General features: G+C 40.8%; 1 protein-coding gene across 5 annotated transcripts in view; it reads left to right on the top strand.

The window, feature by feature from the left end:
- Positions 1–25,000, top strand: part of CFAP43 (cilia and flagella associated protein 43) — a 145,971-nt gene that overhangs the window by 89,772 nt on the left and 31,199 nt on the right. For all 5 annotated transcript variants that reach the window (XM_085857481.1, XM_085857480.1, XM_085857483.1 and 2 more), the window contains 17 exons: positions 7,949–8,029; positions 9,075–9,223; positions 9,773–9,879; positions 10,061–10,207; positions 10,326–10,486; positions 10,779–10,931; positions 11,144–11,274; positions 14,025–14,142; positions 14,267–14,332; positions 14,593–14,670; positions 17,814–17,939; positions 18,125–18,229; positions 18,845–18,961; positions 19,113–19,310; positions 22,635–22,874; positions 22,968–23,057; positions 23,155–23,235. In XM_085857481.1, the coding sequence (XP_085713607.1) occupies positions 7,949–8,029; positions 9,075–9,223; positions 9,773–9,879; positions 10,061–10,207; positions 10,326–10,486; positions 10,779–10,931; positions 11,144–11,274; positions 14,025–14,142; positions 14,267–14,332; positions 14,593–14,670; positions 17,814–17,939; positions 18,125–18,229; positions 18,845–18,961; positions 19,113–19,310; positions 22,635–22,874; positions 22,968–23,057; positions 23,155–23,235 (2,148 nt within the window). The remainder of the gene's footprint in view (positions 1–7,948; positions 8,030–9,074; positions 9,224–9,772; positions 9,880–10,060; positions 10,208–10,325; positions 10,487–10,778; positions 10,932–11,143; positions 11,275–14,024; positions 14,143–14,266; positions 14,333–14,592; positions 14,671–17,813; positions 17,940–18,124; positions 18,230–18,844; positions 18,962–19,112; positions 19,311–22,634; positions 22,875–22,967; positions 23,058–23,154; positions 23,236–25,000) is intronic.

Raw genomic sequence — 25,000 nt, 5'->3', positions numbered from 1 at the left:
AACATTTTCACGCTCACGCCGGGGGTATCGCTGTAGCTCTCTGTTCTTCGAACAGGTGAGCTAAAAAGCAAGATTTCATCGTTTACTTTCGTAGTGTGTCTTGTGGTTCATTCTTCTTCAATCAATTGAAAACGAGAGTTTATCATCAGTCAGACCGAAGATGTGAGACAAAAGTTGTGTTCCGTTTTTTTGGGGGGTTACCCCGTAATTGAATGATTAAATTAGCATTCATATTCCAATGTAAATGTCTCCATGTAAATGTAAATGTAAATGTCGGAGCCTGGTGTTGGCGCAGTGGTTAGGGCAGCGGCTTGGGATCCAAAAGGTCCTGAGTTCAAGCCCCGTTGAGCCACTGAATTAATACACCAGGGGGTTGACTCAGCCTGTCATCCTTCCGAGGTTGGCGAAATGAGTACCAGTATACTGGGCCGGTGTATACCCCGGTTAAAATAGGTGTACCATATCCCTGTGTCGTAAGAGGCGACCAGGGTTGCGTCAGGAAGGGCATCCGGCGTAAAACATGTGCCAAATCACGATGCGGATCATACGGATGATCCGCTGTGGCGACCCCAAACGGGAGCAGCCGAAAGAAGAAGAAGAAGATATATATATATATATATATATATATATATATATATATATATATATATATATATATATATATATGTCAACAAATTTATTTATTTATTTTACATGTATGTATATGTGTGTGTATAACAGAGTATTTATTATATATATATATATATATATATATATATATATATATATATATATATATATATATATATATATATATATATATGCTAGCGATACCCGTGCACATGATAGCAGTACAACATAGCTGGTAGCAGATGACAGACCGTACACGGGGAATGACAAAAATACGCATTGTGCAAAATGCAAGTGGTACTATGGAACGCCAAGACTTCCCAAACATTGTCGGCATGTCCGCTAAGTGCCACAGCAATTTCATAGGGATCATGTGACGGCGAGCCGAGTTTTTCGTGTGCAAGCTTGGTATTATAATGGAGATTTATATATATATATATATATATATATATATATATATATATATATATATATATATATATATATATATATATATATATATATATATATATCTACTATACTTAAAAATAGAATATGTTTGTTTGTATGTATGTGTGTGTGTGTTTGTTCGTCCTTTATAGGCGGCCGAACCGTTGGATGGAATGAGAGGAAACTTGGCATGAGTGATCTTTGGGACATAAGAACGGACATGGGGGGGGGGGGGTCAAGTTCAAGGTCAAAGGTCATGGGGTCAAGGTCACCCGGTAACTTCAATTTCTCAATTTCATCTGATCGATACGGGACCAACGCCATTCGGCAGATAACACTGAACAACAAAATTTTTTTACTGGAGATGTGTAAAGTGATTTAGACTAATTTGGGTACGCTGATTTCAAAAATCATAACCGTTTTGCTGTATCACGTCAGGATTTTCAGTAACAGAAATATTCCCATTGCCTAGAAGTCAGGATTTCAATGAAATTTACAAAAATTCATTTATTCATTTATTTCATCATGAATGCTTCAAAATTATAGAAATTACAGAAAAACTCCACTAGAATGTAATTAAAAATGCTTTAGGCATTTGGCTTTGCGTTTGTGCTGCTCTGTGTCAGTTTCACGATGCAGGAACCAGCAGAAATCGCCCATCATGTTCGGGTTGTGCCGCCCTTGGTAACGCGTCTCCATGAGTGAAATCTCTTGGTGGAATCGCTCGCCGTGCTCGTCCGAGACTGCTCCCAAGTTGTCAGGGAAGAAGTTCAGGTGCTGGTGTAGGAAATGGATTTTCAGGGACATCCTGGAGCCAAGTTTCCTGAATGACTCCAGCAGCTGCTGCACTATTTCTTCATAGTTGTCCGCGCGCTCGTTCCCCAAGAAGTTGTCCGTCACAGCTTTGAAGCTCCTCCACGCTGCCAGCTCTTTGGGGTTTAGAGTTGTCGGAAAAGTTTCGTCCTTCATAATCTGTCGGATTTGCGGTCCAACAAAGACACCAGCCTTGATCTTGGCCTCCGACAAGGTGTTGCCAAACTTTTCCTTGAGGTATAGAAACCCACGCCCATTCAGATCCATTGCCCGTACAAAACTTTTCATCAAGCCGAGCTTTATGTGAGGTGGTGGAAGGAAAACCTTGGCTGGGTCGACATGGGCGACATGCTTCACGTTGTGTCGACCAGGTACATGCTCTTTTCGCTCTTCCCAATCTTTCTTCGTCCAGTGATTCTTGTCGTCTCTGCTATCCCAGAGACAAAGGAAGCACATGTATTTCGTGTAGCCTGACTGCAGCCCTAACAACAGCGCCACCACTTTCAAGTCTCCGCAGATGTGCCAGTTGAAGTCATTGTACTTGATGGAACCAAGCAGCTGCCGCATAGTCTCATAGGTCTCTGTCATGCTGAACGCGTGAGCCAGTGGGACTGATGGTTTCTCGTTGCCATTGTGGAGCAAAACAGCCTTCAAGCTGTTCTTCCCCGAGTCGATGAAGAGGCGCCAGTCTGCAGGATCGTGATCACACCCAAGTTCTTTCAACAGACCATTGATGTCACTGCAGAATGTCATCGTGTCTTCCATCTCAAAGAACTCAGCCATGTCTTTGTGACGTGCTCTGAACAAGGATATCTTGGTGTTAGGTTCAAGTAGATTCCACTGCTGCAGCCTTGATCCAAGCAGCTCTGCCTTCGCCTTTGACAGCGAGAGATCTCTTACAAGATCATTTAAGTCTCCCTGGTTCAGAAGGTGTGATTCTTGAGTGTCGGGTTCAAAGGTTCATCATCACCATCCTCTTCACCACTGCTTACAGCTATGTTCTGATCAGCTGGAGGTGTTGGAACGGGGTTCTCGTCATCATGAGGCACAGGTTTACGAGCAGAGACGCAGTCAGCGTACTTGATGTGACCTTTATTCTTCTTGTTGAAGCCGGCGATGCTTGTGCAGCAGAAATAACAATCATCATGATGATTCTGCGGCTCACGCCATATCATGGGCACCGCAAATGGCATGCTCGCGCGCTTGCCCACCAACCACTGAGTCAAGGTTGTGTGACAGCTTGTGCAGCAGATGTGTGGTGCCCAGCTCTGTTCTTGGTCCCCCACCTTACACCCGAAGTAGTGAAAGTAGGCGGCCTTCATTTTCACTGCTGTAGATATACTTCGCTGTTGATCTTTTTTGGTATACCGACCACAGACATAACAGAAGTTGTCAGGATGATTGGTACAGGAACGCCTACTCATCTTTATCTGAAAGAAAGAAATATAACACAAGTTAACAACAATTGTACGAAATAGACATGTTAAAGACATATGTAAATTTCATTGAAATCCTGACTTCTAGGCAATGGGAATATTTCTGTTCCTGAAAATCCTGACGTGATACAGCAAAACGGTTATGATTTTTGAAATCAGCGTACCCAAATTAGTCTTAATCACTTTACACATCTCCAGTAAAAAAAAATTTTTGAAATTTGTTGTTCAGTGTAATCAAAATTAATACTGAAGGACCAATTTTGTGCCCCGTCTTTGACGGGGTTTCGGATAGTCTATCTATTAAAAAATAGAATATGTTTGTATGCATGTATGTGTGTGTTTGTTCGTCCTTTATAGGCGGCCGAACCGTTGGATGGAATTAGTTGAAACTTGGCATGAGTGATCCTTGGGACATGAGAACGGACATGGGGGGGGTCAAGTTCAAGGTCAAAGGTCACGGGGTCAAGGGGGTCAAGGTCACCGGGTAACTTCATTTTTATCCGATCGAGACGGGACCAAAGCCATTCGACAGATAATCAAAATTAATACTGAAGGACCAATTTGTGCCCCGTCTGTGACGGGGTTTCGGCAGCATCTATCTATAATTCCAGCAGTGTGTGTGTGTGTGTGTGTGTGTGTGTGTGTGTGTGTGTGTGTGTGTGTGTGTGTGTGTGTGTGTGTGTGTGTGTGTGTGTGTGTGTGTGTGTGTGTGTGTGTGTGTGTGTGTGTGTGTGTGTGTGTGTGTGACCGCTGTTTGTCGACAACCACTGATCCGATCTAATTGAAACTTGCCAGGTATATTGCTGGGGACCGGCGTATGTGCCTTTTCAAGGTTTGATATTAATTGGACAAGTGGTTCCCAAGTTATGGCCATTTATTTACCAAACCAATGACAGGACACGTTGCTGCGTAGGCATGGCCGTTGGGGAAGAGATCCTCAGCCGCGTTCCCCATTACGGGTTACAACGTAGGGACTTCCGGATAGTGATGACTTACTGTATTCTAATAATTTCTCTTTTTCTTATGCGCATTTATAGATAAACACAATGCCCCAATCCAGTCGTCGTTTACAAGAGCGAAGGAACGGCCTGTGTGTTTGTTTGAAAGTTTTTATTTTTATTTTTTTTGCACGTACGACCACGCACATACGGGCACGCGAGAGCGAAGGAACGGCTTGTGTGGTTGTTATTCTGGCATGCAGTTTGAAAGTTTTATTTATTTATTTTGCACATACGGGCACGCACTAGTATATATAATAGCTGGAGTACTCGGCATTGCCCAGGCAAAAAAATAGGAATATGAAAGAGGTAAATTATAGTGCTTAATATATATCACATTTATATCACATTTTATTTGGACACATTTCACATTTCTTTGTCGTTGTCAGCATTCGTCATGAGTGCTCCAGTGCCACGGGGTAGACCACATTGCGTGTCTGACTGTTGGGTGCCAGTATTCTGAGCTTCACTGCTCTGCCGGTCCGAGAGCCGGCTGATCGCTTCAGTCTCTTTTTGTCGCTGTTCATGTTGCCGCTGTGCCTGTTCATCTAGCCTGGCTGATCGCTCCTCTTCAGTCTCCTGTTGTCTCTTAGTGTGTTATCACTTCGCTGCAGCTACCTTGGGACCAATGGAGGTCTTCCTTTTTCGGGGCATCTAAAATCAGAAAGTCAAATTTTGATCAGAAACTTTGTAAAAGTTCACTGGTCTGTCCATCCACTGGTCTGTCTTTGTCGTATTTTGATTAGGTTCTGAATAAAAAAAGTCACTACGTGGAAATTCAATGAATTGCGGCAGGAAAATCGCAACGGCCAAAAAAAATCGACGATTTTTTTTTCGGTTTTCTTAACATCCAAGGTGTGCTGTGGACATGCTGATTCCGAATATGCCTTTAGTTTTGCTCTGGGATGCGTAGTTCTCGAGTTATAAGAGGACAAACAAACATACACTACTCCTTTATATATTTATTTATATATTTATTTATATATTTATATATATATATTTATATATATATATATATATATTTATACATATATATTTATATAAATATTTATACATATATATTTATATTTATTTATATATATATATATATATATATATATATATATATATATATATATATTTATATTTATTTATATTTATATATATTTATATATATTTATTTATATTTATATATATATATATATATTTATATATATATTTATATATATATATATATATATATATATATATATATATATTTATATTTATTTATTTATATATATTTATTTATATATATTTATTTTTATATTTATTTATATATTTATTTATTTATATATATTTATTTATATATTTATATATATATATATTTATATATATTTATTTATATACATATTTATATATATATATATATATATATATATATATATATATATATATATATATAGCATTGACGTCACAACAATGGCACCACTTTTCTCACCGCACTCAGTGAGGCATTTCTCAATGACAAATTCCCTCCTCCCCATGGATGCCAACCTGTGGGGATTGTCCATGCTCTTGTACTTTTAAATCCTGATCATCAAGCAAGGAGGCAACACATATCATTTTAAAAGTCTTTGGTATGACTCTGCCGGTGTTTGAACCGTCAACCTCCCAGGCTCTCAGCCGTCGCACCAACCATTACACCACTAAGTGTGGTTTCTTACACCATGTCTGATTAACTTTTGAAATTTACTTACTGTACTGATGGAAATTACATTTGATTGCATTCTTTTTTCTTCATCAAATCTTGTTATTTGTTGTATTCAATAGAGTTGGTCCTTTCTTCAATCTGCTCCTGCAAACCACTGGCACATTGTCACTCTTTTCTACATCTGGGCTGCAGTAACTTAGTGTTTAATGTGAATGATTTATGGATACAGTTTCACATCGTGGATGAGAATTTATCTCCAAACTAATTTCAAACTCACATTTAAACTCGATTTCTGCCTTCTTGTAAGAGTCCGTTTTAAGAAAAAATCTCCACAGAATAAGTCTTTTGCCGATTTGTCCATGACATCTTTTAACCAGAGAGTTGGTGTCAAAGCCACCCAATGCTCGCCTGTTTATTCATTTATCGTTTTGAAAAGACTAGTCTAATAATATTTCTTTATAAAGCATTGCGGTGAAGTCTGATCCAAATAATTTTAAAGCAATATATGTATTTGTATATTGTAATCAGTAAAAAATAGTGTGGTAGATAAAAACATTAGAAAGGAAAAAACTTTAACGTTGATGTGCTACAAAAAAGTTAAGTTCAAAACAGGTCAAAAATTTAAAAAAAATTGAAATTGTTTTTTATTTCAACTTCACTACATCAATAATATACCCCAAAGGAACCTCCATGCCAAATATCAGCATCCTAGTACACATTAAATGAATGGCAAGCTTCTAAATAACTTACACCAAAAACTTTAACATTTTCACGCTCACGCTCACGCCGGGGGTATCGCTATAGCTCTCTGTTCTTCGAACAGGTGAGCTAAAAAGCAAGATTTCATCGTTTACTTTCGTAGTGTGTCTTGTGGTTCATTCTTCTTCAATCAATTGAAAACGAGAGTTTATCATCAGTCAGACCGAAGATGTGAGACAAAAGTTGTGTTCCGTTTTTTTGGGGGGTTACCCCGTAATTGAATGAGTAAATTAGCATTCATATTCCAATGTAAATGTCTCCATGTAAATGTAAATGTAAATGTCGGAGCCTGGTGTTGGCGCAGTGGTTCGGGCAGCGGCTTGGGATCCAAAAGGTCCTGAGTTCAAGCCCCGTTGAGCCACTGAATTAATACACCAGGGGGTTGACTCAGCCTGTCATCCTTCTGAGGTCGGCGAAATGAGTACCAGTATACTGGGCCGGTGTATACCCCGGTTAAAATAGGTGTACCATATCCCTGTGTCGTAAGAGGCGACCAGGGTTGCGTCAGGAAGGGCATCCGGCGCAAAACATGTGCCAAATCTCTATGCGGATCATATGGATGATCCGCTGTGGCGACCCCTAACGGGAGCAGCCGAAAGAAGAAGAAGAAGAAGAAGATTCCAATGTAAATGTCTGAGGTTGAAAATCATTGTTCAATTCACAATTATTGGATAGTCTGTATCATTATTGGTGGGACACAGCAGGAAGGCCCACATATTTCATCTTTCATCATCCACTTCCACGTTATCATTGTTCTCCAGTGGTTCAGGCATAGCATCACTGTATCTTGTTCAACCACTTGGCTGTCAGTCGCAGTTTGATTCCTTCTTTCTCCTTTTCTTTTCCTTTTCTTCCTCCATTCTCAGTATTGTTCTCCAGAGACCATTACCATCCAATTAAATTACACGCCACTGTGAAGGACATTTGCGAGCTTGCTGCCATTTTGTAAACCTGTCACTAGACCTGTAGAGTTAAGTTTGTGCTTAGATAAGGAAATACAGGGTTAAAGGTTGGTTTAATCAGTTGTATTCATGTTACTCAAAAGGTGTTTTATTGTGATCTGACATCCATTTATCTGGTGACCTCCTATTCCATTCGTTCAACCGTTCGAGTCATTGGACGGAGAGAACAGTCATGTGACAGTATCAACATCATTATTTATTTTGTGCGAGTGAAAACCCGATTTGACTTTGTGTGTATGCATGCATGGTGTACCTGTGCGTGAATGTTAGGCAGCAAAGGCAGATGGAGAGATTGCCGTATTTGCAATGGAAGATGGAAAACCCATCGGTTGTTCTTCATTGGGGGAACAGGTAATGCTGTTCAAACTTCCTTCTACTTGCAGGGTGGTGGTGTACGTTGATGTTTAACCAAACACACTGTGCTTATCACGCAGGTTATGAAATGAATTAGTCAATCTGTCACATCACATAAGGTCATGTTCAGGAACCTGCATAATCTTGAAGAACAACGCATGCAATCATCCAACGAATTACTCGTTTCACTTTGTGGGAGAATCGCTCATTTACTCATCGACAGGACCACCTGTGTATCCATTATCAAATGAACCAGCAGGGTTGTATGTTTATATATCAATCCTACTGATAGATGAAAGCAATGAAAAGTGTGCCTGGTATCTGTTTTTGAGAGCCATCACTAAGCGAATCAGAGTGGCTGTGAAACTGTAGTTTATGAATATTGTTGTTATATTATTTAGGATCATTGCTTGGTGATGGCTTAGTGGTTAAGGTGGCTGGCTTGGAACCTCAGAGTCCTGAGTTCAAGCCACTGTTTCATGACTAAGTCATGACCAAGCAAGTAGGATGACAGGTTGATTCAGCCTGCCATCCTTCTGAGGTTGGTGAAATGAGTACCAGTGTACTGGAGTAATAACCACTTGGAGGAGCTTGCTTTGGTGTGGTGACCTGTCCAGGACTGTATTCTTGCCAATGAAACTGCCTCAGCATCCCTGTGCACCTTTATGGTGTGAAAGCAATGGTATTATTATTATTATTATCATTATTATTCTTGTTATTATTATCATTTAAGATCTCTAAAGGCACAATATGTTAAAACGAAATCGGTTGCAATCAGCTGAGATTTCACTTTGCTCAACACAAAGGTTCTAAACCTTTTTGTTGATCAGTGATCTGGCTCAATAAGATACAAGTATAAAGTTTTGAACACAGGAGAAGAAAGGATAGAAGGAAGAAGCAGCAAAGATTTTGGATCGACTTTGAGTGAACAACTGTTATTTTTTTGAAAGAGTTTAACAATTAAATACATCCGCATGGCATGTGCTCATGACTATATTTTTTGGATGTTACAAACAAATATCATTCATGTGTATCTGCACAGGTTTCTTCTTTGGCATCATCTCGTTGTTGCCAGCAAGTGGTCATAGGGACAAACTCTGGATTTCTCTATTTCCTGAACTGTGTGAATCCAGAAAGGCCGAGAGTTGTACACCATGAGAAGCTCTTCAAAGTCCCTGTCACGTTTCTCCAGTAAGGAGGAAAAATACAAAAGTGTTTTTAAAAAAAAATCATTTTATGTACATTACATTTGTTTGATTATAATCAGACTCGGTGGTGTAATGGTTAGGTGGCCATTCCGAGTCCAGGAGTTCAACAGTTCAAGCTCCAGCCACATCATATCAAAGACTTTTAAAATGGTATTTGATGCTTCCCTGCTTGATGTTCAAGATTGAATAGGATAAGAGCACAGACAATACCCATAGGTTGGCATCCATGGGGAGGAGGAAATTCATTGTTGTGACGTAGCTGGTATCCAGAGTGTCCCAGGAAGCAATGGCACTTCTCCCAAGCTCAGTGGCTGTCTTTGTCTCGTCGAACAGTCCTGTGCTGTGTCTCGTGTATTCCTCTGTATGTCCATGTGTATGAGATGTGTGTGGCAGCTCCACTACGAGTCATAGATTCTGTTGAAAATGTAGGCTGTAAAATGTAAATTAAAATAGTGATGAGTAAAGTCATCACATGATAAAGTTTCAATAATGAAGACCCTGCAGAATCCTTTCATTATCTTCTTTCTGGCAGGTTTGATCTGGATGGACAGGTACTACTTGCAGGGGCTTCATTGGACAATCGGGTTTTTGTTGTCGATGGACGACCTTCAAGGAAATTCTCAGTTGTTGGATTCATGCGTAAGGTCGTTCCTATCACATCTCTGCAATGTTGATCATGCCCAAAATATTTAACTGATTGCTTCTTGCGCTTGTACACGAGTCTAACCATTTGATATTGTTACAGTCAGTTCCTGCAATCATCATTTTCACGACCATGTTGTATCCAGCTGGTTACTCTTTATTACCGTGTGTGCTTCAGCGGTTACTTCTCTACTGCTGGGAGTTTCTCTACTCACGGAGAACAGCTTGTCATGGGTCCTGCTTCTCCAATCTACGTCAGAAGCGGTATCCACAAAGGGGGGTTCCCAACTCACACGACTCTGCCTGCCATCTAGTATTCTCAATGGTAGGGCACCTTTTCCATCATCACCCAGTGTAAGGTCACACCTGATGTTTCATAGAGGTGAGTCGGGTGATGTATGTTCTGAGCTGCCGTTGCATTTCACATGCCCCCTTCACTGCAGACAATTGTGCGAACATGTATGGGGCAATAAATGAACACTTACTCCAGCGATGCGTGTATGAGTTGGATGTGCCGGCCACATGCGCCGTGCTTGGGCCACAGTCCAAAGTATATACATCATTTGAGTACGGTGGCGATATCTATGTTTATCAGTTACCACAGGTAAGAACGTCCTACCTTCAGTTAAACGTGGGTGTTTAATCGATGCCTTATCAAAATAAGCTGAAAACGTACACCATGGATATATTATCGATGCTGTATTGGCGTTCACATACCTGTACGCTTGCAGGTAAAACCCATATTTTATTATCAAATGTACTCTCACAAAATCATATGATTTTATTTAAATGATCTGTATGTCTTGTAAACTTTTGTAAACACTTGTAAACTCTACAAAATGGCTATTTTCATTCCTTGCGTACCATTGCATTGGTGAAGTTTTCAATCTGTGCAGGAGAACAGCACAGTTCCGGTGCTATGTCCAGTGCAGCGTTTAGCTGGGCACCTGGCAGGTGAAGCCATGTTGTGTGTCTCACCTCATCAACAGTGGCTGCTTTCTGCAGCCTCCGATGGCCTGCTGTTTATCAGAGAGTGCAGCGGAACAATGGTGAGTTTCCTAATCACACAAAGTGTCATCCGAACGTGATTTTAGAACGATGTTGATCATACCTGAAGCGATGAGGGGAAAGGTATTATCACATTGATCTCAATTACTCCATTGCATTAATCATGCCCACAAATAACAAAACAATGTACGTTTAAGTGCATGCTCTGTTTTTTATTGTTGTTGTGGTTGTTGTCGGTCTTTGTGATATGTAGGTTGCCTTTGCCCAAGAACGTTGCCATTCACACAAGCATGGTGGTGTGTCTGTTCTTGCAATTGCGGTGGATGGCCAATCGGTGGTCACTGCAGGAAAACGTGATGGAACCCTGTTGTGCCTTCAGTGGAGGTTCACTTTGTGTTTTTACCACGATGATGCATTTCGTTTTTTTTTAGGATTAGAGGCCATAGTTTTTGTTATGTATGCGACGGGGAATTGGCTTGAGTTGAGAAAAATAAAAATTGAAAAAAAAAAAATGGAAGCAAAGTGAGGATGACAGGAAATGGAAAGGAGTGTCAAGGAGTGTGGAAGGAATGAGGGGAGAAGAGTAAGAGCATTGGAAGGAAGTATAAGTAAGGAAATGGCTTGTGTGGAGCATTTGATTGGAAGGGTAGGGTGGTGTGTGGTCAAAATTACGCCGTATTTGTGTAATTATATATTAACATAGATGGCCCCATATAACTATTACTATGTCATTGCACATTCATTTGTCACAGCATCCACCTGAGTCATGTGCCGAAACAACACTCACCAATTCGTGGATAAACATTTCACCGATCTACTAATACTCATTGAATGGTCCCAATTAATCCCACTTTATTATGGTGTTGGCCACGTGCGATAGATTGCCAAGATTCAGACTAGACATCTCTACTTCCCAGTTAGATGAAGCGTTTATTCGATCCTTGAATAATTTCTCCAACAATTAACTTTCTGACCCAGATTTCTCCCAATGGCAAATCCTTCCAGCCTTCTGGACTTGGTAATGATGAGTTTTCCTTCTAATGTCTTCTGTGCCTCTTCTGCCCCATTAGATACATCTGATCATGTTCGATTGAGAGTCAACATCTCTCTGGCTATCATCAGAGAGATTGTAGCAGCATAATTTTGCCTTTGATTTAATAGTATGTAAATATGCTTGAGCTCTGGTTTGTTGGGGAATTTCTGGTACCGGGTGAGCGGGAAGAAGGGGGTTGGATGGCAGTGCTTACAATGTTGAGAATTGACTCAATCAGAAGGTCTCCAACGTCTTTTCTTCTACCCTAAAAGATGCTCAGCACTGTACAGTCTGGCAGTTCACCCAAGTTGACTGGCAGAGACTGCAAGCTACCCTCTCAAGTCAAAACTGGACCTTCGTTTCTACCTTTCCTGATATTAATACTGTATGGGTCCCCTTCCACACAAGCTTGCTTTTCCTTATGTACAGATTTCTACTATCTCGTCCGTAATTATCATAGCTATCCTCTCACCCCTGGTACACAGAATCCTGTGGCGAGGCAGTTGCCTTCAAACAACTTTCCTTCTCTTCATGGAAAGCAAGTCCGACCAAAGGCAACATCAGATCATTCCAAAAATCCTGGCACAAGAGTGTGTCCACACTCAGGAAAGCCACAAAACGACATCTGTCCAACCCCAGATTGAACTCTCAAACTTGTCTCCTTTTTCAAAGCAGTAGGACACAGGTTTCCACCATCTGCTCTGATATCGCTCATCTTTGAAATAGACAGGCAGCAGCCTCTTCCTTCTCTTCAGACAAGATATATATATATATATATATATATATATATATATATATATATATATATATATATATATATATATATATATATATATATATATCACAAGATGGTCAAACACTTGGAATATGTCTTTCAATCCTAACAAATCTCACTCCCTCTACTCTTCAGGAAGTTCAGTGATTCAAACTATTGGGTCTCACTATCAGCCACGATCTCTCTTGGACAAACAACTTTCAAAGTTGGCTTCCATTGGCAGGCCACTGACTGGGCATCCTCCGTCATGCAAATTCATTCATTGGCACACCTGAACTATAATACACCTACAAGGCCTTCATCCCCAGTTCAATGGAATACTGCTCTCCCATCTGGGCTGGTGCCCTGCCTCACACCTTGCTCAGCTTGATGTCATGGAAGACCAAGGCCTTCGAGATCATTGGAATCTTCCCCCTGACAAAGCTGAGTATCTTGGCCTGTTACTTTCGCATTGCAGACAGCTCGTGGCCTCGCTCTATTCTTCTGCCTGCCTCATTTTTGATCTTGCACGCTCTTCCGTGTCTTGCCTCTGTCCCTCTCATATTTCTGTTGGGCACACCATGTCTGCCAGTAACCCTCTTCTTGCTAAACTCCCAAAATCCAGGCTCATGGCTCACCTCCACTCATTTGTTCTTCTTTTGTCTCACCTGTGAAACCAACTTCTCCAATCTGTTCTGTTCCATTCTTCCCTCCAGGGCTTCCAGACAGCTCTTAATTACTACCTCAGCTCATCCCCCATCCATTCCCATGATCTATTCTACCCTACTAATGACCCCATTCCCAAGCACTCCATTTTTCAAGGTTCTTGTGATTTTTTTTCCCCCACCTCTCCTTCATCCCTTTTCGAATGTTAGTTTGCTGGTTCGTTTGTTCCTTTTCTGTTTCATCCCATGGCCCTTCTTCTTCTTGCTCTATTTCATTCTGCTTGTGTGCAGCTTGTTCGCAACCATGTGGCCTCCCCCCTCCTCTTCTTGATCTCACGGTGTTTCCTCCTCTCCATTTTATTCCTTTCCATGTTTCTCTAGCTCTCCCACGAGCCTCGACCATGTAATACAAAAAAAAAATTGTTTCAACATATCTTCCATCAGTCCATGAGAGAAAAAGGATGTTCTTGTCCTCAAATCCTCCTGCTGTTCTATACCATATTTGTAAAGGGGGGAGGGGGATGGGTAGGACAATTACGATTGTTGTTCATTTTGAAACAAATGAAGGATTTGGACAAGCAGAAGTTTCTTATTAAGCTTCAAAAATGCCTGAATAGTACCGAGAGATTAATGTATTTTCTCTGCCGTGAAGTGCAAAGATGTCGTCCTGATGTTTTCACAGTGAGGATATAAAAGCAAAGGTGATGGAAGCAGTGGCGTTTGCACAGAGCCAGCAGAGCAGGCTGGGTAGAGATCAACAAGCACTGGCTCACACCATGCAGGACATGCCAGAAATAGAGGTTGGCCAAGCACGCCAAAGCCTGTGTGTGACCTTGATACCTTGGGCTTACAAAAGGAAAAAAAACCCCGGCTACTGGTGATTGGCAGTTTTGATTGTACGTAATATGTACACGTGTGATGCAGGAAATCCCGCAACCTGAGGGGAAAAGGGAAACCACCAAAACATGGCTACAAATCAAAGAAGAAGAGGTGAGTCCTTTCATTTGCTACATTTGGTTTGTGTTGAGTGTGTTTGTGTGCGCGTGTGCGATCAATGGTTCATTCTCACACATTGAGCTCGTTTCTATGAAAATTCTTTTTCATCATTTGGATACAGAGGACACATACTTTTACATCACGATTTTCAGATGATAAGTCCATGAGAGTTAAAGGAACTGAACACCATTTTGTGTTTTCCCAATGGATTTTCCCCTTTTTAGTTCAATTCCTCACTCTTCTCCCCCATGCAGGCAATGTTGGAAGAAAAGAAGAAATATGAGGGCCAAACGTGGCAGCTTCATGAGGATGTTCAAAAACTCCAAGAAGAGGTGCAAGCTCTAATCAGGATAAATAACAGCATTTTAAAACCAAGTTGGAGTTTATTTACGGCGTATCCTTGGGCAATTGCAAATTTCTCATCAATGATTGGTTTTCCCACCAACACATCAGGATATTATTTTTGCGTCACAACCCTCCTGAGAGTTGCCTGAATCCACTGTTTCATTGGTTTCATTGAAATCCGTTAATCCCTTCTCAAGTTACAACACGACAAACAGGCAGACACGGCTCCCTTTTTAATATCGTTTCTGTATACAAAATGTCGGTTGGACACAACAAATGAGGAAATTAATGAACTGGAAAAGACCAGAGAGGGGAATGCAGTAACCTTCAAGTAGGACTGCTGGGTTGGGTAGGATTATTGGGATTATATAGGATCGCTGGCAGGGATGGAAGGTGACAGCAGACCTTTTTGTTTGAAGCCCTGGAGAGAACAGAGTGATTGAAGCACTTCCAGAAGACAGTTCTTTAAATGGTATGGAAGAGGAACATATTAATGGAGGTGTGCAGAAAGCCTTAATTTTTAGAGTTTAATCAGCAATGGGTTACTAAAAGAACGTGTGCATCCTGGAGTATCTGGAGAGGGTCCGATGGCTGAGAGAAAGAAGAAGCAATGTCGGAGAAGAGGTGGTAAAAAAACAGAGACCACCGACCTGTTTGCGAGGCGAAAACAACAGACCCTGTGCTTTGGCATTATTGCAGGAGATGACAATAATGTTGAAAGGTTTAGATTCCACAGAATCCAGGAAAGACAGATATGATGCTGGGGTGATGGGCCTCAGCAGTGAGCAGTACTCCACTAAAGGCCCTGTCACACCTTGACGATTTAGCCAGCGTATGCCTGACGTATGCAAAATTTGGCTAAAACGCTGGCACATGTCGAATATGTTATGCGTAAGTTCGTATACGTTAAGAGCACGCTGGCATACATCGTAGTACGCCGGCATATGTCGTAGTACGCCGGCATACGTCGTAGTACGCCGGCATACGTCGTAGTACGCCGGCATACGTCGTAGTACGCTGGCATACGTTTTTGTACGCTGGCATACGTCGTAGTACACCGAGGTGTTGGACAAATTTTCCATGCTTGAAATTTTTTGATGTATGCCTGCGTATGACTCGCACGTTCCGCATGCGCTGGTATAAGTTGTAGGCACGTTACGCGATCGTTGACACACGTCGACACACATTACTTGTAAGTTACTCATAAGTCGAAACACGTCGAGGTAATGTTTAGCGTACCCGAAACTTATTTCTCACCTATGAGTAACGTGTTGTAGGCACGTTGCGCAATCGTTGACACACGTTACTTGTACGTTATTCATAAGTCGAAACATGTCAATGTAATGGTTAGCATCAGTGTTCCAGACTCCCTGGTTTTTTTTATTTTTTTTTTCTTCGGTATGACGGTGATGTTGACATTTCGATTTCTAGTGTGGTTATAATATAGTACAATTAAAAGGCTGCCGCTCAACCATTCAAATCATAACCGCACTAGAAATCGAAGTGTCAACATCACCGTCATACCGAAGAAAAATAAGAAATAAAAATATAACCAGGGAGTCTGGAACACTGACGCTAACCATTACATTGACGTGTTTCGACTTATGAGTAACGTACAAGTAACGTATGTCGATGTGTGTCAACGATCGCGTAGCGTGCCTACAACTTATGCCAGCGTATGCGGAATGTGTGTCGTACGTCGAGAAATTTTCAACATGCTGAAAATTTCTCGATGTACTCGGCGTATGACATAGTTTTCCAGCGTACTACGACGTATGCCAGCGTACTACGACGTATGCCAGCGTGCTCTTAACGTATACAAAACTTACCCATAACGTATTCGACGTGTGCCAGCTTGGTTCGGCAAATTTTTCATACGTTGGCATACGCTGGCTAAAACGTCAAGGTGTGACAGCGGCTTCACACTTCGATGTCTAGTGCGGTTATGATTTGAATCGTCGAGCCGCAGCCTATGAATAGCCTACGCCATGTGATCCTCGGCTATACTCTGCCGCACTATGCATAAGTTAGACTATCTTGGGCATAGGTTGTGAATGCCGACAACACGCTCAGCATTCGTTGGTATAAGTTATCTATATGTGATTAAAACATTCTGTGTACGTTACTAATACGTTATGCATACGTCCCATGTTATTATATGCCCAAAACTTTTTTTTAAAACATCAATAGTTCAGCGTGCGCCAGCGTTTTACATACATTTTGAGACCTTGCCATACGCTGGCTAAAACGTCAAGGTGTGACAGGGCCTTAAGCGATGAACAAAGGGCTTGTAGACTGTGAGTGTCTCTGATTTACCAAGGAAAGACTTGGATCGATAGAGGATGCCAAGTCAGCTGCAGCTTTTGAGATCCGTTTCTTTTGAGATGCAGCTTTTGATTCGGGAGAGGGCTCCATCGATACCAATACACGGATTTTAATATGATCTCCTAAAATATCAAAAATTTTCAAAGTGGGAACCTTGGCATTATGGCTGATTTTCGATAAGCCAATGTGGTTTCATCATGTGCTGTTATTGCTGGTGTGTTAAAACCTTTTGATCCAATATGATCTTTAAGCAAAACTGACAAATCATTGATCTCACAATACATTTGATAGATTATAGCATGTGAGAATAATTTCAAGATTTGATGATCTTTTAAACCCTTTTTCCTCTTATTTCTGCTATCAGGTGCCCCCCCCCCTTTTCCACTGCCATATGCTCCATACATACCTATTCGCTCTCCTCCTCTTCTGTCTCCTCCTAAGCTTCTTTACGTACTGCCATGGTAATCAAAGTACTCCTCACGTTTCAAGCATTCACCCTTTGTCAGAGCCAACAATGTCGATACTAGCCATCACAGATACTAGTACAGTATTCCATTCTTTTTCGTCGTGATAGCTAATTGTCATTTCACACCAAACCCCATACCTACATGTGAGTTTTACTACTCTTACTAACATTGTGTATTTATACTTTGTCTGCTTGTTTCTCACAATCCCATTATCAATGTGTTAAGCTTCCATCTTGTGTGTTGAAGCTCCTCCATACGTTTGAAAAGTTAAAATAATGTAACAGCCATGTGTTTATGTGGCTGATATCCTGTTCTTCGCTCTACATGGAACACAACAGCTTCTGCAACTGATGGACGAGAACACAAAATGTCCAGAACTGGAGAGGCTGGAATGGAGTGAGTTCTTCCTGGATCCTGAGGAATGGCAGAGGCTGGAGGCTGAAGGAAAGCACCATCTCAAGGAGGTTATAGGAATACCATGTCAAATATTGGAGTGTTTTGTATTCCTATTAAATAACAACGTTATCTAGTTTTCCCATTGTTTGACTAGTTAGGTGATTATCAATGAGTGCAACATCACCAGAAGAATGGATGAAAACTTGTGTTTTTTTTCCGTTTGAGCTGACATTCGTATCCTCATCCACTTCAGATGGAGGAGAAGGTAGAGATGGATAAGATGTCTAACCAGTACCTGCAGCATCTCATCACGAAGGAATGCTGGGATGAACTGTCTGTGAAAGCACGATCCGTCAAGGTAAATCTTTTGTTATACCTGTCGGTCTTCAGCTTTCCCTCTTCAACTTTATAAAGATACAAAACCTTTATTACCTCCACCGCCGAAGGTGGATGGAGGTTAAGTTTTCACCCTTGTTTGTCTGTCTGTATATCTCAAAAAGTTGTAGACAGACTTTGACGAAATTTGGTGGAGAGCTTGGGTATTTGGCAAGGACGAAATGATTCGATTTTGGTGAAGATCTGAATCCAGATCCGGATACGACAAAATTTTTAAAGTGATTTTTCACTATTGAGTGATAGGGCTAAAACGATATATAGCACGATATTTCAAAAAGTTGTGGACGGATTCAGACGGAACTTGGTGGGTGAGTTGGTTAGGTGAAAAGAACAAGCTTGTTAAATATTAGTTCAGGTCCAAATCCAGATCTGGCCTTTCAGTGGTATACAAAACGTAAACTAATCAGCCTGGCGGAGGTATGCGCTCTACCAAGTGCTCTTAAAGTTCTATACTGTGTCCTTGCAATTATGGCTGATTGAGATAAGTAGGTAGAAAAGACATACACTTTTTGTGTTCAGTATTTTTTGTTAGACGTATGGCTTTGCATTTATTCGCTCTCTTTGAACCTCACACCAGGCATTCCTTTCCGAACTGGAAGTTCATAATTATGCCATTAAAGAGAGGAGTGATGAGGAGTTGCAGAATCTACAGAGGGTCATCATGCAGCGAGAGATTGAGATTGCAGATAAGAAGGTGCACAGGAACATCGAGGAGAGAAATCAGAAACATGATGAAATATATTTTGTCCTCTGATGGGTTTAATGTTAACAACTAATGAATTGAACTACCATCCTGACTTCTACGTACAGCACCTGTCAAGAACGAATTTCCCATGTACTTTCAGATCCAGGAGGAACTGATTGTAATGCAAAGGAAAGAGGAAGAAGTGGAGGAAGAAGAGGAAGGGGCGGCGCAAGAGATCAAGGGTTTTGCAGTTACCGGCAGCCTGAGTGCTTCCATTGGCATAGATTCTCCATATCTTTACTGCCAGTTTGACTTGCACACCAGAGAACAGAGAATGAACCAAATGATGCTGCTGAAGGTAATTCATAACAGTTTACATGGTGTATTTCCATCTTGATGATGCATTGAAGAGCCCCCAAAAATACGTTAACTCAATAAGCCCTCACCTTCTCACCCTCCCCAAGTTCAGACTGGTTGTCCACCTGCAAAGCCTGGTATTGGCTTAACGGTTAAGGTGGCTGGATTAAGATCCAAGGGTCTTGAGTTAAAGCCCCTGTCGGGCTGTTGAATTAACACCAGGTGTGGATGACTCAGCCTGTCATCCTTCCGAGGTCAGCGAAATGAGTACCAATATGCTGGTAATAGGGGGCACCACATCAGCGGCACAGCCATGCCCCCAGCCAGTGATGCTACTCACAGAGGAGGAGGCCCACCTGCAATCATTCTTCCCTTTTTCGTATATACTGATGTGTTGTCATTTGGGAAATCGTCAAAATTTTGGGTTAATTTTTGCCAACCTAATTTTTTAGTGACTATGGACCATAAATTTATCAAAAATTCAGGTTGGCATTTTTTTGGCCACCATCTTGGATTACTGGCCGCCATCTTGAAATTTGCTGTATAAAACACATTATTGCCCATATCTCGACCAATAATAGTTGGATTTTGATGATGTTGATTTCTAAATATGTATAATTACACACTGGCCACATTGAACTACAACTACATTACCTTAACCATGATGTTGAGTCACCAATTTAAAAAATATATCACTTTTAGTCTGTTGTAAGGGTTGAATTAGCAATTTTTCCTTATATGAAGAAATTTAAAGTGCGAAAACAGTTATTCATTTGAAGCAGTTTCTTGATCTGACATGCAGTCCTGTTGGGTATTCATACAGCTCTCTGGATTGGCTTCACACTTGCACAATTCTGTGCACTCTAAATTGTTTTGCTTGCAAGAACAACGAGCATTACACAAACTTTTGCTGCAACCACACCTCACCAATTATGTAACTGATTCAGGGGCTGGAGGCATTTTGGACAGAATTGGTTTCAGTTCACTGGTAGATTCTCGATACCATCCAAGTTTTGTTGGGTCAAGACTACAGGGCTTTGGAACAAGTACTTCCTGCCACACATGGCACTGTAGATGAGCTCGGCGAATGTGTTCCACCATGTTCTTCCATGTTATTCTTCACTGCGCAAGCTATCTGTGAAACACGATGAAGTGTGTGCTGGTATGACACTCCTGCACCAGCATGGGATACAGCATCAATAATCTTCTAACTCTGCGTGGCATGATAGCAATACAGGGACATGCCCAATGTCAGAGGAGTTTCAGTGCCACTGCGAAACACAGAGGAATCTGATTTGGGTTTGTATGTAACCTGTCTGTTTGATCTGTAAGCTTGCATCATCTGCTGTGATATGTTACTGCATGAATGTCTGATACTTTCAGACCGTACATTTGACTGGGCCATGCTCTGTCCTTGAATTATCCAACCCAACAATATACTTGACTCTTCAGGAACAATAGTTTCACCAACCAAGGAACCTTTAAATTTCAAGCTATTATTCTGTTCTATTGTTCTCCATATGATTTTTGCAGTAGTAAACATTGCTTGTACATCTTGTCTATCAGTTTTGTTTGCAGCATTATCTAAAGCAGCCTCACGGGCCTTACTTGAGTGAATTAGTGATGGTTTAGTGCGGTCACATGGGCGTGTGAATTCCACTTCATCGATATTCTTTTCAATAATTTCCTTCAGTGCAGCACGAGTGGTAGTTCTGTGTAAACCATACATCATCATCATCATCATATTGTCATAATCTTGTTGTACTTTATCAATGCCTATATATTCACCAGAGCTGAGTTTTTCTGCAAGGCAACTGTAAAACTCAATTTCTGCAGCCAAGAAATTTACAGAATCATCTGAATCCTTTTGGTCTTTTTCTGCAACTGGTTGCTTGACCGGGTTGTATTTTTTCCACTGATTTGCCAGGCAGGTATTATGATACATCAAATCTCTAGAAAGTGGGTCCTTTGAATTTATCAGTTCACTGTAGTTCACCTTCCACTCATCATTGTTGCATTTTTGCACAATCACTGCCATTTTTTCACCAACATTTTGACTTTGACATCTGTGAAGAATATCTGTATTTTTACCCTGACAAAAGAAGCACTCAGCTTTATTGAACTTCCTTATTTGGGAATGTGTGCATCGCACTGGTGCAGAAGAAGATTGTGTAGAGCTACAAGATCTAGGGCGACCTCTCTTTCGCTTTAGCTGGGTAGAGTCCTGTGTAGCGAGGACTGTTTCATACCGCCTGCTAGATCTTCCAATGTCTGTGACGTTAGTAGTTTCTGCATAGCATGGAGCATGCCACTTCGCATGTTGGTCCTTTAGCTGTTCTGCAGTTGTATCACCCAGATGGTTATGAATTCCAAGGAATTCCAGTTCACCTAAATCAGCCCTACGACGGACAGAATGCAGAAATTTTTCATATGATGAATATTTTGGGTGTTGTCTCAACAAATCACTGATATGTTTTTGACATTTAATACACAGTTTATAGTTTGTATTGGTGCGTGGTCTTTTTGTAGGTGGCTCTCCCATCTTTCTTCAGGCTGTTGTAGCTATATTCTGAAAAAAGCAGAAACAAATATTTAATAAATATTAAACATGTGATAATAGGTATTTATGGGGAAATAGTCAAATTAGGTCATGATAACAGCTATGAAATATCAAAAAAGAACATAATAAAAATTTCATTCTTTTGGCTGCCGCTATAAGCTAAAAAATGGCATTATTGACAATTTTCTTGTCAACTTTTTTATTTAGACCTTTATAAAGTATCACAAATGATTGCTAGCCCTCTAAAACATACATTTAGACACTAATATCATGTAAATAACTCTATCAGAGGTAAAGATATGGTCGGAAATGTGTTTTTACCCAAGCAAATTTCAAGATGGCTGCCAAAAAAATGCCAACCAGAATTTTTGATAAATTTATGGTCCATAGTCACGAAAAAAATTAGGTTGGCAAAAATTAACCCAAAATTTTCACGATATTACACAACAGCATATACTATTTATTCTCCTGATTGTGGAATCGTAGCCTGTAACCCCCACCCCCTCCTCAATACCCTTTAGTAGTATGTACAGGTGTGGCCCTTTTTTGTTTTTCTCCTCCATTAGCGGAGACCATTTTATAAAATGAAAATAAAAAAAGTTTCCCGTTTTTATATTTTTCTGATGTTTTATCATTTTCACTCTTTTTCCAGTTGGTTAGTTTCTCATGTCTATTGGGCAACACATTGCTGAGTTTGGGACCACATTCAAGTGATTGATCCCCTCTCATTGTGCATCTCTTCGTCCTCACTTTGTGGGCATTCAGGATGTACTTTATAAATTGAAAACGAATTTCAACAAGGACTTTGAGGTGGTATGGAGACAGAAGGAACAGGCAATGAGTCGTATACAAGAGAAAAATAAGTACATTCGTGAGATCCTGGCGGACCTGGGGATTCAAGCTGTGGAGTCAGCAAGCAAGCCTGGTGACTTGGAGAGCGTGTGGGAGCCTGAGATGACAGAGGATGAGGTTCCAGAGAGGGTATTTGTTGTACAGGATTGGGAGGTGAGGAGCAACAACAGTGTCAGGGTTGGTTTCGTACTATGAGGCATTACCGTTGCATTGTGCTGCCAACACCTCCTCCTCCTCCTCGTTCAGGTGGAGATGGCATTATCCTTCACGGCTGAACAGAAGGCCCAGCGTGAAGAGACATTAAAAAGGAACGACGATGGGAAATCTATTGCACAGGTAAGGAAGAAAGGTGTGACATCGATGAACGAGAATTGTTTGGACTTTTGTTCTCATCAATCACTAATCTTCTTTTTTTTACATTTTGGTACTTTAGGCTGACAATCGTCGACTGCAAGGCTTGATGGATATGATGTGGGGAGTCCTGGAATTGAAGAAGGAGAATGTCCTTAAAATGGTAACAGAAACCTCAACACCAACCACATATGGCTTTTTTCTGTACCTGGGTAGATCAGTGTAATGGACATGAAATTTGTACACATTTAACCCCCCTGTGCCAAACTGGTAAAGTTACTTGGGAAACTAACAATACATACATCTCGGGAGATTGTTGCCGAGGTAGAATTTTCTTCGAACAAAAAAAAGATTCTCTGCTTTCCACAATCTCTGGTGTTATGGATGAAAGTGCTGCAATAGACTTCATGTTTGGTAATGCTTTTTATGGACAGCAGCCCATGTGTATGACTGGCAGGATAGCCTTGAGGTGTGTACACTCACCTCTGAGCTCTCCAGCCTACATTGGAATCTCAGCTGGGCTATAAACTGCCATCATGGTGTTTCACAGGCAGGGCAAAGCGTCGATGTGTTCCCTCCCTAGTAGTCCGTGAGCTCGACAAAAATTCAGTATCAAATTTGGGGCAAAGGGAGACCTTACTTTTTTGGTGAGAAATAACCTATATTTCACGAAAATGTTTGCTGACCCATCTTCCATGTTCGTTTTTAGGCGTTATCCGCTAGGGGGCACTCTTTGAGGGTCAAACTAACCGATTTTTTTTTCTTTGCAGGTTTGCGAAGTAAAATGTCTATATTATCTAACTGTCAAGATCAATTTGTGCTTTGATGACAATAATATGGTGTAATTACGTTATATATGCAATTTATTTAATGATAAGGAACTACTTTTTCAATCTTCAAACGCGTTTTTCTCCAATATCTTTAAAATCAACGAGACCGACTTTGCAGAAGTTCGACTGGAGCCCATAATAGTCGGTATTTTCTCCATTTGCAAACTGAAATGGGAAGAGGCAAGTCTGTGCCAAATAAAAGTGCCGTTGATTGCAGTCAGCATAGAAAATGTCACGCCGACATCACAATATGTTAAAGCATACTGCCGCTGTCCAATATTATTATTATTATTTATTGACCACCATCACATACAGAGGGTAAAGCATGAAAGTATACACATCTTAGATATATAGTAGTAGTCCATTGATATAAACTGAATTTAATAGTGTTCATGGAGCGGTATGCTATAAGTCAAGATGGAAGATTTTACTTTTGTTAAGAATCAATAGTCGTAAATCTGTTTAAGAACTTTGTGGCAAAATTTTGTAATGGAAGACGGATCGCTCTTCATTATAGTTGTAACGGAAGAGCTATCATGGACTCCATGATTAGTCGGGAGATTTTCGTCTCGAATAACTTCAAATGATTTTATTAACGAGATGTTTTCTGTAGAGCACAAGGTCCAGTCTAATTGCAAGATCCATATCTTACATTGTCGAAATGTCATCCCGCCGTCACAGTGAAGATTGTTATTATTAAAGTGGTTTATAGGCTGAACGTTCAGCTCTTTGCACAAATCGAAAATAATTTGACCGTGTTGGTTTGATCTTGTGTCTGGGTTTCTTGTGTAATAACCGTTTTGTGAGTTAAAACATTCGAGGTTTGGTATTCGTGCATTAAGGTCGCCCATAATAAATACCTTTTCTTCGTTAATGTATTTTTCATGTATGGTAGCAAAAACATTGAGTTGAAAGTATGGGGAATCCGACGGGGGGATGTAACAGGCCCCAAATATATGATTCGGAACGCACGACAGACTAAACCAGACTTGATCTTTCTCTTTTTTTGACACTGTAGACTTGTGGCCATAAGTAATTAGCCACAAGTACCCCGAAAATACAATGTTCACGACTACGTTTCATTGGTAATTACATACA

The sequence above is a fragment of the Eptatretus burgeri genome, chromosome 15 (genome assembly GCF_056783735.1).
Source record: "Eptatretus burgeri isolate ZD-2024b chromosome 15, Ebu_testis_v1, whole genome shotgun sequence".
Taxonomy (NCBI): domain Eukaryota; kingdom Metazoa; phylum Chordata; class Myxini; order Myxiniformes; family Myxinidae; genus Eptatretus; species Eptatretus burgeri.
This window is presented reverse-complemented; position numbering and strand designations above follow the sequence as displayed.